Source organism: Pseudomyrmex gracilis, unplaced genomic scaffold (genome assembly GCF_002006095.1).
Source record: "Pseudomyrmex gracilis isolate BER0280 unplaced genomic scaffold, ASM200609v1 scaffold_64, whole genome shotgun sequence".
Classification (NCBI taxonomy): domain Eukaryota; kingdom Metazoa; phylum Arthropoda; class Insecta; order Hymenoptera; family Formicidae; genus Pseudomyrmex; species Pseudomyrmex gracilis.
Genome location: NW_018020648.1, coordinates 244,390 through 260,051, shown reverse-complemented (window position 1 = coordinate 260,051; position 15,662 = coordinate 244,390). Strand labels below are relative to the sequence as shown.

Genomic DNA, 15,662 nt, shown 5'->3' with positions numbered 1-15,662 from the left:
AACCCAATAGTAATTTATGTACCTAACCGTGCCAACCGCCGTGTCCACGGCATCGGTATTCAGCATCGGCCTGGAATGCGCAACAGGAACCTGTTCTCATTCCCATTCCCATTCTCGTTCCCGGGCGCAGCGCTACCTAAATATTTCATTACTTCCCCGTGGAGCCGATGTACTTTCGGGCCCTCTCTTCTTCGCTTCTTTCTCCTCTCTTCGCCCTGTAACACCTTGCTTCTTGCACCCCGCCTCGCCCCGCTAAGAATATTGTCAGTGTTATGTCACTCGATGACTCTCTCTCTCTCTCTTTCTCTCTCTCTCTCTCTCGTTCTCTCTCTTTGCGCCTTTATCTCGCTTAAAATATTGCACCAATAAAAAATTCCATCAAGGAAAAATATTAATGTACAAGAGGATTTACAGCGTTAAACAGTTTAGTTCTATCGACGTTCGATTCCTTTGGGAAAGTTTAGGACAAAACATATTGCGAGTTTAAAGTAAATATTTAAAATGATTAAACTCTGCTCTAAAAACATACACCATACAAAATTTGGACTACATTCCTCTTGTTACCGCGTAAAAAAAAATTAATTAAGAACCGCGTAAAAAAAAATTAATTAAGAAGCAAGACAAGGATCCGCGTCAAAAGCGCAGATAGTTGAGTTACGTGGAAACGAATGTGAACATATTATCGGAGATATGCTTCCCGTCTCGTATCAGTTTGCGGAGATAAAAAACCGCGGACGTTGCAGTTTAAATTGCACATTCGGGGTTACCTCGCTCGGCAAAACAATCTCGTTAGAATAATCGTACAAGCGACACAAGCACATAAGGAAACGATCGCAGCTCAATATGTAGCTGATACTTGATATCACGAACATCACATCCGCTCTTTATTTGTCACTTCGTATCTTCGTCCCTCGTTATTCCTTTTCTGTAACATTATCTTTTTTTTGAAACGAAACGTTACATGATTCATAGTTCTGATAAGAGCAAACCAAACAAGCTCGAATATTTTTAAAAATATTTTTATCTTTACGCACGTTCTTCAGATAAAACACATTGTAGAAAAAAATCGAAGGCACGCGAGTTTTGTTCTGTACTTCAAGAGGCTCGAGTCGTCACGAGAGTGTGACGAGAAAAAAAAAGTTAAAAGAACAAAAAGAGAGATAGAGAAAGAGATAAATTTATTTATCATGGGGTGAGAAGAAGCCCTTTCTGATACGCAGGGATAATAAATAAATGGCTTAGAAACGCTGAGAGCGGACATACGAAATTATATAAAAAGTATAAGAGATAGAAAGAGAAAGAGAAAACATGAATAAATAAGTATTAGGTATGTTACGCGGTAATTCCACTGCGTTTGGATAGCGCGCGCCCAAGTTAGCCGCTAGCTCGTTCTAATCCAACCTAACCTACTAGCCTAACCGGCGAAAAGACGAAGACGAAGAAGAAGTTGGCTCACCTATCTGGCGGCTCTCCGCGTTCGTTGTGGGGAAAAGAAGGGCAGGCGGGTTAGCCAGAGAGCACAGGGCAAGGGAGGGTTAGAGCAAGAGGGTAAGAGAGAAGCGCGCGCGCGCGCACACACTAAGGAGACCTTGAAGGCTGCTGGCCGGGTGCCCAGGTCTAGTGCTGACCCACTATAAAGGCACTTGCCGTCCTGCTCGTTCATCAGGACGAACCGCTAGCACCCTCTCCCTCGAGGGAGAGGAGCGCCTGCTAACCTACTACTCTCCTGCCCGCGCTCTCTTCGCGCATATATACATACACCGGCTCTCTCGACTCGACTCCGAAACCCGCTTCCAGACCCCGGACCACCGCGCGCTTAGAGCTCTCTCCCGAAACGAGGGCCCTACCGCCATCTCGCTCCCTCTCTCGCTCTTTTCTCTTTCTCTCGTTTCTTCTTTCGCTCTCTCGTCGTCTCGCGTATCCCCCGTGCTCTCGCTCGCTGCCTTCAGTCGATCTCGTTTTCACTCCCTCTTTTGTAGCCCCCCTCTTTCCCTCCCTCTTTCCGTCCCGCTTCATCCCCCCACCCTTTTTAGCCCTTCTCTGCCCTTCTCCGAATATCCTCGTCTGCCCTCTTCACGTCGTCACTACCACGTGTAACTCGCCCCTTCTGTGTGGTGTGTTTCTTCTTCGTTCTCTCTCTTTTTCTCTTTCTCTCTCGCTCTCTCTTCAGCCGATGCTCTCTTTCGTCATCTCTTTTTTTCTCTCGCTTCCTTTCTTTCTCTTCTCTGTCATTCTCTTTCATCCACTCTTTCAACACACGCGCCGAGAAGAGAGAGAGAAAGAGAGAGAGAGAGAGAGAGAGAGAGAGACGGGAAGAGAGGGTGTGAGTGTGTTTTGGAAGGAGTAGTACCATATCTAGCATAGCAACTGCTGTTTCTGCATTTCTTCGCAGCGCGCCCCATACGAGATGCCGTATATTTTAAGCGTATAACGGGTGTCCCACTGCCGAAACCGAGCGCCGGGGGATTTTCCCGGAAATTCGTCGACATTTGCGAACGGTTTCGTTCCCCGCGATTGCGTGCCACGGCAAAATGCCGCGTTATCGCTTTAATCAGGCGCCAGAGAAAATTGCAATTGTCTCAAATTAAAAGGTTTTAATAGAAAAATTCCACACAGTACGTAAGATGTACAGAAGGATAAATTATTGCATTTAAATTTATATTATTTACTTAAGAAAATTGTTATATTGCAATATATTAAAATTAACCGCGTGTGAAAATTCTATTTGAAAAACACTCTTTTCTCCTTCTTTTTGAAAGAAATTTATGCAAACCTTGCAACAAACTTTAAGCTCGTGAAAGTATCCAATTAGAAGATAGTTTAAGGTCAATGCGATGCCAATATGTGCGTGTAAATATATTTTTTTAACGTGTGTGAATTACACACACATGGAAATTCGAATCAATTTCAGTTTGAAAATTCAACTAAGATGCTTGGTTTGCATCTTAAATATATAAATATATTTCAAAAAATTATTATATATATTATTTTATGGTGTATAAAAAATATTATAAAATTATTTATTATATCTCTCCATAAAATTTAAAAAATTTTGCGAGAAGACACTTTGACCAGGGAGTCAAACCGTGGGACTTCGCGTGTAGTCGCCTTATCGATTTATAAACTCTTTATTTAGCAACAAATTTAATCCGTCTAACACACACACACACACACACACACACATTTTGTTCACATACCACGCAACATTTTCCATCGCACTCGTCGCGTGATATAACATTACCGTCAACATTATTCGTACGCGTTCCCCGTTGGTCAAATAAAAATTACCTACCCTCTTTCGTTTTATAGCTACAACGTTGTTGATGTTGTCATATTTTGGTAGACCGGAGCACCTTTCAAGGTGCCCTCGGTACTTCGGCCGAGAGAGAGTATGATGATGGCCGAAGTTAACCCCACCGGTGCAATCTCGACCTATCTTTACGGCACGTGAAATCGGGCGTAAAATGCGCGGCGTATTTAACGCGGCATAAGAATCGAATTAAAGCCTCGTCAGGATGTACCCCCGGCTCTCTTTCTCTCGCGCGCGCCTTCTCTCTTTCTCTCGCCTCCGAATTGGCTTTCGCATGAAACCTGTTGGCTACGCGGTCGAGCACACTCGTGCACACTAGGTACACTTACGAATATTATTACTACGAAGCAGCAGCTCTCTCTTGGGCGCGCGCGCGCGCGCGCAAAGGGGGCCAGACCTGACACGAGACATACTAAGTAGCCATTTAGATGCTTACTTCTTTTTCCTCCTGTTCCGTCTACTTTTCTTCGTCTCCCTTGTGGCGAATGACCGAGAAGAAGAGAGAGACACGCGTACGCGCCATTTTTCTGCTACCTCTCATTCTTCTTATTCCGTTTCATACTCTCGTATTTTTAATTCATTCGCATTCCCAAGCTCTACTAGGCTCTCTCTTCTCTCTCTCTCACTTTCTCGTCCCAGCTCGTACGTATGTAATTTTTTTTTTTTTATTATATCGAATGTAGCATCTAATAGACTCTCCACAGAGAGAAACGAGTTCGCCACTCGAGCCACGCCGTTGTGACTATGATAATAAAAATGTTGTCTTGTTCTCTCTCTCTCTCTCTTTCTCTCTCTTTGCAACAAGTCGATATATTTTATCGGTCTCATCGAGCGAATCATTTGAAACGGTTATAATTTACACTTTCGAATATTTGAAAATAAAAGAAAATTTTGAAATAAAAAAAAATACTATCTTGTTCTATCATTAGTTCTCTCGTCAAAAGATCTCACGAGTTGCGTTTATAAAACTCGCATCGAATCTTATGTAAATTGAAAATAATCCAAATAACAAATGTGTGTATTTAATGTACAAAAATAAAAAAATACAAATATTAAAATACATTAAATAATAATTTATATAAATTATATTAGTAACTGTGAAAGAGACTTGTTACAAAGCGGTGGCACAATTTTGACGGGCAATCGACTTGGGTAAAAAAAAAATTCAAGTGGGAGCAAACACGCGCGAATTTCAACGGATCCACTTAACGAGCGTCGCATCGAACGGCCATCGTGAATGCGGCGCGAGAATGATTCGCGAATCTATTCTTCTCTCGCGATATTCGCGCAGCGTGGAACCGGTCATGGGAAATTAGATGAGCTTGACCGGTAAACGACACCTGGCGCGTAGGAAACGAAAAGGAAATGTACTTGTGTGCCGTGTGTTACGTGTGCGCGTCCGCTTCTAATCTACCTCTGCCCCCTTCCCTTTTCTTCTCTTTTCAAAAATTTATTTCTCCTTCTCTCGAGCTTCGAAATGTCCGGCAGTTCACATAACCTTTTGATCCTGATTAGAATATGAGTGAGGTGTAGCCTCTCTCTGGTGATAGCTTTTAGCGTTGGATTGATGCGCGATCTCTGCGCGCGCGCACACACGTGCACATCCCGGAAGCAACCGCGCGGAACCGACCGCCGTGTGTTTTTCCATGAGAAAACTCTCTCCCGTATCTCTCACTCCACATCGGGATCTCCGGGGTCAGAGGTCGTGGTAGCCGCGGCTCAAACAGGTTGCGCGCTGACTCGATAATCCAATTTCTGCCATTCATCCCGGGAGAAGCGCATGAGAAAATCCAGACAAATGCGTATCGTAACCCAGTCGCGTAACCTTCACGTGTTGACGTAGATAAGAATTGCGTGTTTGTTTAATTTTTCTCTTCTTCGCGCGCACAACGCAGACGATTCGGGAAATTTGGAAAATAAAAGAGAAATTATTCCATTCAACCGCGTAGAAGAAAATTAACAAGACCAGTGAAAGCCGCGAGCGAGTGCGAATTAACACACATCGTAATTCGAATTAAATTCAATTCGAAAATCTACATTTTAGATACGTGGGACTTGCATCTCGTAGAAACGATCTTCTCGTGAATCAAAAAAAAAAAACAAACAGAAAAATTATTATATTTAATTATTGTACTTTTTATTTTTTATATCTTTTCTTATTAGAGAGAAGAGTGTTGATGTAATTAATAAGATACACGCGGGAGATTGCTACCGCTGTCTTAGATACTCTCTCGCATTGTGCCGGAACAATGAGATAACCGTTAATTTTTCTCAGTTCGGCGCTCCTAGTATTTGAATAGCTGAAAGGACACCCTGTTACAAGGTCCGACCCGCAAGATTGGTAATCGTTCTATTTACTGGTCGCCGCCGTTGTGTGTTGTTACGCGCCCATGAATTTCGCGCGCCTGTTTAAAGACACATCTGGAAACCTGCTCTTTCTTTTTTTTGTTGCAGGATACACCTATCTCGGATCCTCGCTCGTTGTGGAACCGTCCGTGGCAAGCACGGCCAAGAAACGGTAAGTTTCAAAAAAGGACATTTCCTTGTGATGACGAAAGCACGGCTTCATAGCATGAACTTTAAAAACTGAAATACAAGCGGCCTTTAAAAAGAAAAAACAAGCACATTGTATCGATGTTTGTTTTCCGATAGATTACATTTGTTTACAAAACCGAATTGTTTGTAACAAGCTTGATTTCTTTTATACAAAGGCCACGTGTACGAAAATATCATTTCACGCGCACAATATCATTTCGATCTTTGTTTTTTTTCATATTTCACAAATATATTTGTTAAAACGTTTCTGTTTCGGATTTTTAATCTGAATCTTGGGTCTTTCTTGTCCTTTCGAAACTGTTTTCAAAAATCACGAGAAAAATGTTTTTTGTCAAATAAACAATAAAGCGTATCAGCAGTAGACACGTAAAAAAAGACGCCAGAATTTTTGCAAAACTCATTATTATTATTTTTTAAATCGAATAAAATGCGTCACGCAGACCCACGGTTTGATTTTCAACCGGTGCCGAAAAATCGGTTTATTCAATACTCACGAGTATTTGTCGGTCGCTGGTTACGCGCAACAACCATAAACCTTTCGACAGAATGCGCTTAATAAAAACAAGCGTTTAAAAACGCGCGCGCACGTGGTAATAGCGCTTTCGCTCGAATTAATAAAGTCGCTAAATCGTTACCGCTCGCTTAACTGATCGTCGTAATTCGCGCAGCATGCAGGAAGCATACCGTCTTGTGTGTGTGCGTGTGTGTGTAGCGAGACCGCGATCGGCATCGAGCATTAACGAAATTACTCAGCCGTTACATCTGGCGACTACTGGGCGTACTCGCTAATATGCGTGCCGATCGCGCGCATATCTTTTCTCTCACACGTTCCGCATTGAATTTTTCTTTCCTTCTCTCTTTCTCTTTCTTTCTCTCTCTCTCACACACACACACATACACACACTCGATGTCGCGCGCTCGATTGCGAGCGCACGCGGAACTTCAAAAAAAAAGTTCGTTAACCCGTGTGTTGCATGCATGCGAGATCGCAGGAGAGATCGGACCGCGCGCGTAATACCGCGCGCGTAACAAGGTGCGTAATTGGCCGCACGCGAGTAAATGCGCGAGCGCATGCAGAAGACTCTTTCGAACACTCTCGTGACCAAAACGTGCCCGGGCAAAAATCGTCGAGGATTAAATCGTCGCGGTTTGAAACTCTGAACTCGTCGCGTTTTTGCTTTTGAAACTACGATTCGTCGTGAGAACGACGAACGTTTCAATGGACCGGACAAGTGACCGGACATTTATCAAAGAATATTTATAACAAAGTATTTTTATATAAAGTTAGATATTAACAATTAAATATATTTTAGAGATTACATGAAACATTGAGAATTGTCGCAATTAATATTTACACACAATTATTTGTTTAATAAATGTCCGGTCATTTGTCTCGCGGTAACGCGGGTTTGGCAAAGTTTTGTTTTCGTAGACTTTTCACTTCGATTCAGAAGAGAGCGCACGGATTGAATAATTTAATATATTTGGTTTAAAAAACGCGCGGCGCTTTTACAGCGTCACGCTAGACAGCGTTGAGTGTGTTCGTGTTGTGTGTGTGTGTGTGTGTTGCATGGCGGATATTTGGTAAACTGCTATTTACATTGGCCATTGTTTCTCTTCACATGCTCTCACACGTTGGATCGACGGGGTACGTATTGTGTCACAGTATATATAACGAGACGTCGTCACACGCGCGATAACGAAGCGCCAAGCTGCGCGCGCGCGCGATATCATCGAGCGCAAATGCGATATCGTAAAACGACGAATTTCGTTGGCCGTAATAAATCACGCATTTTCGGAGGTTGCACGATAAAAAAAAAGAAATGCTCGTCTGACGAGTCAATACCCGGCCAGATAATCAGGCGCGCTCTGTTTATCTTGTAATATCTCTCGCGTGTACGTTACCTTGTTTCTTCGGTGTAAAAGAATACGCGTGATAAATTTCACGCGCAACGAAATTTGACACGACCGCAGTTTCGATAAACTGACGATAAAGCTTCAAGTGGATATTTTTATGACGGAAACGTCATACGTGACATAAAATTTATTAACCGGTTTTTTTCGTTACTCAATTATTCCGTTTGACATGTCTTCTTGAATTCCTGCTCGATTACGCCGCGTTGTGCGAGTATAGACGCGGACGCGCAATGTCCACGTGAACGTCCGAGGAGACTTTCGAAAACTGTGCGTAGAAATAATTTGCGAAGAAAAAAAACCGAAGGTCTTTTTCTCAATAAACAATGATGCGGTACCGGAAGGATTAACCCAAATAGTCGACGCGACGCGTTTTTGCGTAGCAAAGTTCGAGAGCCTCTCTCTCTCTCGCGCGCGCGCGCGCGCACAGAGGCCAGCCTCTTTCCTGACGGTGTGGCAGGCGCAATTCGACGAAAAAAAAAAATGTGGCACCTGCCTTCTGCTCGCGAGCTCCGAACCGAGAGAGAGAAAGAGAGAGAGAGAGAGTCCAGGCTGCCTCGCTCGCTCGTGCCACAACTGCAATCTGTTATTTCACCATCCCCCGGACTTGTGCGCGCTCACTTTCCGTTTCTTTTTCCGTTCTTTCATCCCTTACGCGCCACCGGTCTCTCTTCCTACTCTCTCTTTCTCGTCCCTGCTTTTGCAAGCCTTATCGATACCTCGGGAACGTGCCGCCGCATAAATCGAATTTGTCGGGCGGCCAAATCAATACTTGGCTGAAGATAACGCCAATTAAAAGAGAAAACCGCGGATTATTTTGTCGAGTACGACGGATAACGTTGACTCTATCGTGTTAGCTCAGAAGTGCATATCTCTTCTTTGATGTATTTATTATTACAGTCCAGTTTTTCTTTTCAATTGAAGAAAGTAACTGATTTGTTGTAACTATTTTCTTTTTAGTAAAATAATTTAGCAAGAGATGAAGAAAAAGGAAGAGAAAAATGTTCTAATGACCAAATATTTGTTAAGAAAATACTTAGATATCTCAAACAATTTTCAATGTTTTAAGTAGTTTTCAAGATCTTTCATTAGTTTCCAACCTTGCATATGTGCATAAATATTTGTTGCAAACCAAATTTATGTTTCTTTAACAAATGTCAGTGGTACTAGTCCGGTCGTTCACCTCATTAAAATCTTCGAGAGGAGACGCGAGTTAATGTACTTCACGACACAAATAGAATTATATACATCATCATCTTCTCCCCCCCTCCTCCTCTTCGGTCTCCGTTTCAAAAATTGCCTTTTTTCTCTCCCCGATCGCGATGAGTATAAATACGCATAAAGTGTAAATTAAACGACCGTCCTTTTTCGCATTTGAATTTCAATGCGAAAAGTACAAATAGCGCAAGGATCTTCGCACGATTGCTTCGCGATCGTTATTACTACGCGCAGTAGGAGATCGTTATTCAAGAATGGGAGAGCGGATGCCCGAGACGAGAGAAGTAGAAGTTTATTATACACTCCTGTGAAGAAAGGGACAGAGACAGGGAAACGGGTATCACTTCCGAGTTGTCTTCTTGCAATAGAACCGAAGAAGACGCGCCGCGCGCGGTTTCCAGCAGCGAGCCGAGCTCGCCTCGTTTTTTTGATGTTTAGGAGCCGATGCATGGCTAAACATTCATTTCCATATAAGCCGATATGTTTCAAATGTAAAGCGACGTCCGCGCGCAACACCGGAGAGGTGGAGAAAGAAAGGACGAGGTGGATGAACGAGGCGGAGGGATAACGGGGGAGGGGGGGACCCAGAGGGATGAAAAGGTAGAGAGGAGGAAGACCGCGCGCGCGCGCGGTGTGGAAGTGGCGAACTGGTACGAGCGGAAACTAGTTTAAGCCCGCGGGTTGTCTCAACCCTCCGACCGAGCCCTCGACAATGCCCTCCATGGGATCCACCGTGCTCCCGATTCCGTCCACTTTAACTGGCTCTGCCTGCCATCGACTCTCTCTCTCTCTCTCTCTCTCTCTCTCTCTCTCTCTTTCTCGCTCTCTCTTTTTCTTCTCTACGCCCGTAAGTAGCCCCCGCGAGTGTGAGAACCTACCGGAAGATGCCTAACCCCGTGAGCATGAGCCTCCGAGCCGCAAAACGCGCTCCGGTTGCTTCTCTTAGTTTTTAACCCCTTCGCGCTCGAATTTAATTGAAAGCAATTAAAATTTGTTTTATATAGCTTTTCGAATTTAGATACATTTTTTATTGATATATTTCGCTCTCATCATAAAGTGAACCAATGAACCGGGCAAATGTCGATGGCCGGACATTTATTAAAGAAATAATTTGCAACAGAAATCAACATTTAAAAACGTAACTTGAAAATACTTAAAAAACATTGAGAATTGTTACGTTTAATATTTTTTTCTTTTATCTATAATAATTATTTTTTTTAAGTGTCATTGGAACGTTCATCTTATTGATCTTATATTCTATAATTACGTTAAACATTCTACCGCGATTAAATATCAAGTACAATCGAAACGGTCGCTGAAGGGTATAGTTTAGACGGTTTTGTCAGTTTTGCGTGACAATTTAGAAAAAAAGTTCTCAGAATTACGTTTCATCGAGAAGTGTTCAGTGTTTGCGGTCTGTCGACAACCACTCGTTACCACGATACTCCGCAATTCAACACGTGTGCAATCATACGAGGTGGCATTACTCATCACATATGTCAGGCAATAGCGCGACCGCAATATCTGCACCGGCCGTGAAAAAAAAAAAAATAAATAAAACGTGGTGCATCCGTACAATAAGCGGTGCGCATTATTTCGTTCGTGCGTGCGAGCCGCTCGCTCGTGATGCGCTAGATGAACCAAATTGCAGCCCGAAACCGAAAATAAAAATATATATTACAGAACTGTATGAAAACACTTCTTTCCAATTGGTTCTTTTAAATATTTTGGAAATTATTTTTAAGTGTTCGGAAAAACTAATTTTCAAAATTCCAATTTAGATTTGAATGTGTAACAAACAAAAAGTTATTTTAGAAAGACTTGAAATAAGCGTAAATTGGATGTTAAATATTTGGTCAAATTAAGTATCGTAGACACTGTTTCTATACTCTTCACCAGCTAATAAAATAACACAATTGAGACAATTAAAAATTGCGAGTAGAAACTTTCTGTGATACTAATCCGATAAAAGAAACATATTTCGTTAATTATTTAACACATCCAATTTATGCCCGTCTTTTAAACTCTTTTGATGTCACGAATTTTTTTTCAAGGCGACAGTTGTGCGTCTTGCACATGATATCTCTTCGCTCGGATCGTTACCTTGACTCGGTTTACGTCGGTAATTCACCTCGGGCGGCAAGTGTCCCCGTGTCGTCCACCCCTAGAAAACATTGCACCTAGCGCTTTAAAAGAGTCATTCGAGCATATACCGGTCATGGCATACGACTGGAAAGCACGCGCGCGCCGCTTGCATTTCCGCATAACATCGTACGCGCGCGCGCGCACAACTGCACTTTTCTCATTTACATGACAAGGCCGCTGCACCTCACGGCTTTACTGTGAGGTCGGCGCAGGTTGTAATGTGTATACATGTACCAGGGGAGGTTGTATAAGGAAAAAGGGGTAGCGGGGCCCCCCTGTGCGGCCGGTGCAGTCCGGCCAGCAGTCCCCGGATGCATTTTGTGACGCAGACGCGTCTCACTCGTTCTTACGATCGTTCGAATGCACGTCGTAAAAATTCGACCGCGACACGTAAAAAAAAGAGACGCGACGAGTACTGTCGTTCCGCGGATCTTATGAAGCGCGCATCTCTCGTTCTCTTTACGATGCATCTCGATCGATTTCTTCTTTTCTTTTTCGCTCCTTTCGATCTTCTTTCTTTCTCCGTCTCTCTCGCTCTGTTTCTCTCCCCCTCCTCCTTGGGCGAATCGTTGCACTCGGCGCGTGCCAACCTCGTGCCCTCTCCGTCTGCTTGTACCCCTTCCCTTGTCGTGCATTTAATTCCACCGCTTCTCTCTTTCTCTCTCTCTCTCTCTCATCCTTCTCCACCCCTTTCGACTCGCCACCTCACCTCCTCGCGCCGGCCGGCTTCTAGCGATCGAAGTGCATTCTGCGTGCACTTGTTGCGCCGACGATGCACACAGCCGGCTCCTCTCGCCACTTTCTCTTTTTTTTCTTTTCACTGAGCGCAAGTTCCTCCTCAACTGCCTCGGTGTTTCTAACTTGGCGCTACCGTCTTTCGCCACTTCCGCTCGCTTTCTTTTCAGGTATCTGCGTGTTTTTCTTCTTTGGCTTTTTACATTTGAAAACTTTTCACCGATTACATTGTATAAAAAAAAAACCAATTTGTATAGTAGACAGATTAACTTCACGAAGTTAAAATGTAAATTAAAAAAAAACACACAAATAAAACGTTGGGTTTTGTGCGCAAAAGTTTTAATCTCTCGATCTTCAAATGTGACCAGTTACATCTCGCACTTTTTAAATGTTAGATCAGTAGATAAAAAAAACTAATGAAAATCTGGACAAACATAATTTTTAAAAATTGAATTAAGCGCAGACGTGTGAGTAGTAAATATAAAAACAAATAGATATGAGTGAAGGAATTACCTTGCAAGTGACAAACTAGTGTCAAAAATAAGAGATACGTCATTTAATTTGTATTCGCAAATTTCCGAGTAATAAAATATTAAAGAACTTAAGAATCATTGTAAATCAGTTATATTGTATTAAATAAGTAAACAAATAAATATAAACTTGATAAACAATGACCTCAATGTCTTTGACATTTATATACAATTTGCATGCACGCATGTGAAAAAATAAAAACACCAATGTTTTTTAACGATCTCATTGTTCTTCGGACATTAACGCGACACAAAGTGAAAGTGAAACGACGTAATCAATCCCGCTCGGTAGGATCTCCGCGTTCGATGTGTTTGTTCAAAAGTGTACGCGTCTTCTTACAAGCCCCGAGGTACGGCGCCCCAACGCGAGAGGAGGAGCTCTCGCGGAGCTCTTCGTCCGTTGCAGCTGCGTTGTCGTCGTCGTCGTCGTCGTCGTCGTCGTCGTCGTCTGCACGCGCTGCGCCGTCAGCGCTTATCTCGTCGCATTCTCCCATTCCTCGACGAGCGAGTCATCGTTCGCGATGCTCAACGAATCGCCAATTATGCGCGTAATTAATCAGGATCGTGATTCAGACTAACGATCCAAAGAGGACAAGAGTATATGCAAACGCGACACTTGATTTATAACAAAGGCGGAACCTCGAGCCGGGATCGTTGTAATTATGCGAAATGCCATTACGTTCGTTATTTTTCTTAATCGCGCACTCGGAGAGACGACCGGTTGAAACACATACTCGTGGACAATAATTTAATTAGTTTTTGAAGTTGCAAAAAAACGCGCGCGTAGGATTTCGACGCGTAAACAAAAATCTTAGATTATTGTTAAGCTGTAACTAATTGTAAATAATTTAATTATTAAAAATTAATAATAGATAATAATTAATTAATGATATATTAGTAATTAATTATAGAATTTCAGAATAACGAGTAACTCAAGCTGAAAGCTTGTAACTGTATAGAGTTCGTGACGCAACCGCTTCGATCCGAATTACCGATCGGATGCTGGTGCCGGGATGCAATGTAATTTGCGCTCTTGAGTAACGCGCGCGATAATGCGATTATCGTCGCCGAGACGTAGGCGTGAACCGACGTCTGAAGATTCACGCCGCGAGCTCTCATCGCTTAATGATTCTTTCGACCCCGCAATAACGAGCTTGGCGCAAACGAGCTTGCGACTTTCCGCTAACAGCCGAATTAAGGTGTAAACCAATAAGTGGCGCGTCGTCGCGAATTTCTTAGAATGTAATGTGTCCTCACGGGAGAAAAAATCAAAACAAATTTAACACCGAAGAACGAGCAAACTCCGGTCAAAATGACGGATTTCAGAAACGCAATCTGATTTGCGAAGAAACATTCTGAGTAATTTTATTTGATAAAATAAGTGTGAAATATTTTAAAATCTTTGTAGCTGGAAGCTGTTTTTGTTAATCAATTACGTAAATATCAAAGAAGTCAAAAGATAACAATGAAACGTTTTTTTGTTTTTCAAATACTCGTCAAATTGACAATTGATGTGGTCAAAAGAATGCACATTGGCCTCTGATTGTCCCGGTGTGTGATTACATTTAATTTTGTAAAACTACGTTTTTACTCGGACGCACATTGAGAATTTTATTATTAAATTAAACACCAGACACACAAATGACCCCTTCTGCGACAGAGATAAAAGGTATCGCGGACGATCGCGTCGGTTACTTACGCCGAATCTGTTTTGTTTGGAAATACGACGATGACCGCGCACATCCCCTTCATTAATAATTAATAACAGCGCGAATCACGTAAGCCCCGGGAGGGAAGAAGGGAAGAGCCAGAGAAAAGGAGAGAGAGAGAGAGAGAGGACGGCGAAAATCTTAATTACAGATTCGCCGCGTTGCATAATGCTTCGTCGTGACGTCGTCGTTTTTTTCTCGCGTCTTTTCACCGTCGGAGAAGAAGAAGCGGAGGCGGTTACCCCGCTTATCGATCTCTTATCGAGCCTCCGGATCGCGGGGCCCCGTGTCCGGTCACGGGTGAACGTCGGATTTCATGGATACGCGTGGTACGCGCGATCCGCAGGTGTAAAAGGGCCTCGCTTAATTATTCCGAAATGAAGGGACGCTGACGTGCAATAATTGTCACGCGTTTCCTCCCTTTCTTCTCTCCCTCTCGTTATTGCCCCGAACGAGCACTTTCGCGAAATCTGATCATGCCCGTCTTGAGATTGCGAAGAAGACGCGCGATTTACGATTTTTTCGTGGGCCAGCTGCTCTTATCTTCGAATATTTGACCGACCGTCAGAGAACGGAACATCGTTTATGGCAGGTTTGACGCGATATTTACGGTCGATCCGATGATCTTTTTTTTTTTTTTGTTTCTGATACGTACGAGTTCATTACGAGCACGTCTACATAAAGTCATTATTATTATCACCGGATGATACAGTTTGATTGCCTTTCACGTCGGTGTAAATTACACAAGTTAATAAAATCAATGTCGAGGGGAATAAACTAAGTAGAGCACCCAGACGTGGTTTCAAAAGAATTTTTTTTCTGAATAATCGGCAACGGATAATCTACGGATAATAAACTTTGTTAGATTCACGTCACATTTGGAGAGAAAATTTGTTTTTAATTTCCATCAACCACGCCCGAGTCATGCTCGCTTGTTTATTTCTCTGATTTTGATTCGATATTCAAGAACCTTCTTTTCGTACGCTATTTCTGTACAATAAAATAGTCATTTCGGAGGATGTGCGCGTTTTTAATGTGAGATAGGAAATTCTGATTCCGTTTGTACATCGTATTTTTGCAGCGGCTCCGGATCATTAGTATTTTAGTGCTCGCGCGCGGCGAAAGTGAAAACGCAGTAGCCCGCGGGTTGCGCGAACAGGTTTCCAAACGAATTGAAATTCCGCACGACACACGGCTCGTGTACACACACGCGGCGCGCGCTGGTTCCGCAGAATACTCGGGCGCGAGTACTCGAGGGCGATTTTAACGGCGATGCTTCTTAATTGCCGTGACCGTGGCGTAAAAGAACGACGCCGTGGAGGAGCCGTGGAATATGCACGGATCACGGAAGACGACGTGCGTTGCTGCACCTGGCCGAAAACGACCAGACCAGATGCGTATCTCGAACGACGCGGTTATTATTAATTTTCTTGTTTTTTTTTTTTTTTTTTTTTTTTTTTTTTGTTGCTTTTTTTTTTTTTTTTTCGTTTTTTTTTTGTCGCCACCGCCGTCACCGCCGCAATATCTTTAATATGCACGTCGCGA

General features: G+C 43.0%; 1 protein-coding gene across 3 annotated transcripts in view; it reads left to right on the top strand.

Annotated features, from left to right (window-relative positions):
• The window catches only part of LOC109854372 (insulin-like growth factor 2 mRNA-binding protein 2), an 85,007-nt gene that overhangs the window by 16,416 nt on the left and 52,929 nt on the right, over positions 1-15,662 (top strand). For all 3 annotated transcript variants that reach the window (XM_020427404.1, XM_020427403.1, XM_020427402.1), the window contains exon 2: positions 5,765-5,828. In XM_020427404.1, the coding sequence (XP_020282993.1) occupies positions 5,765-5,828 (64 nt within the window). The remainder of the gene's footprint in view (positions 1-5,764; positions 5,829-15,662) is intronic.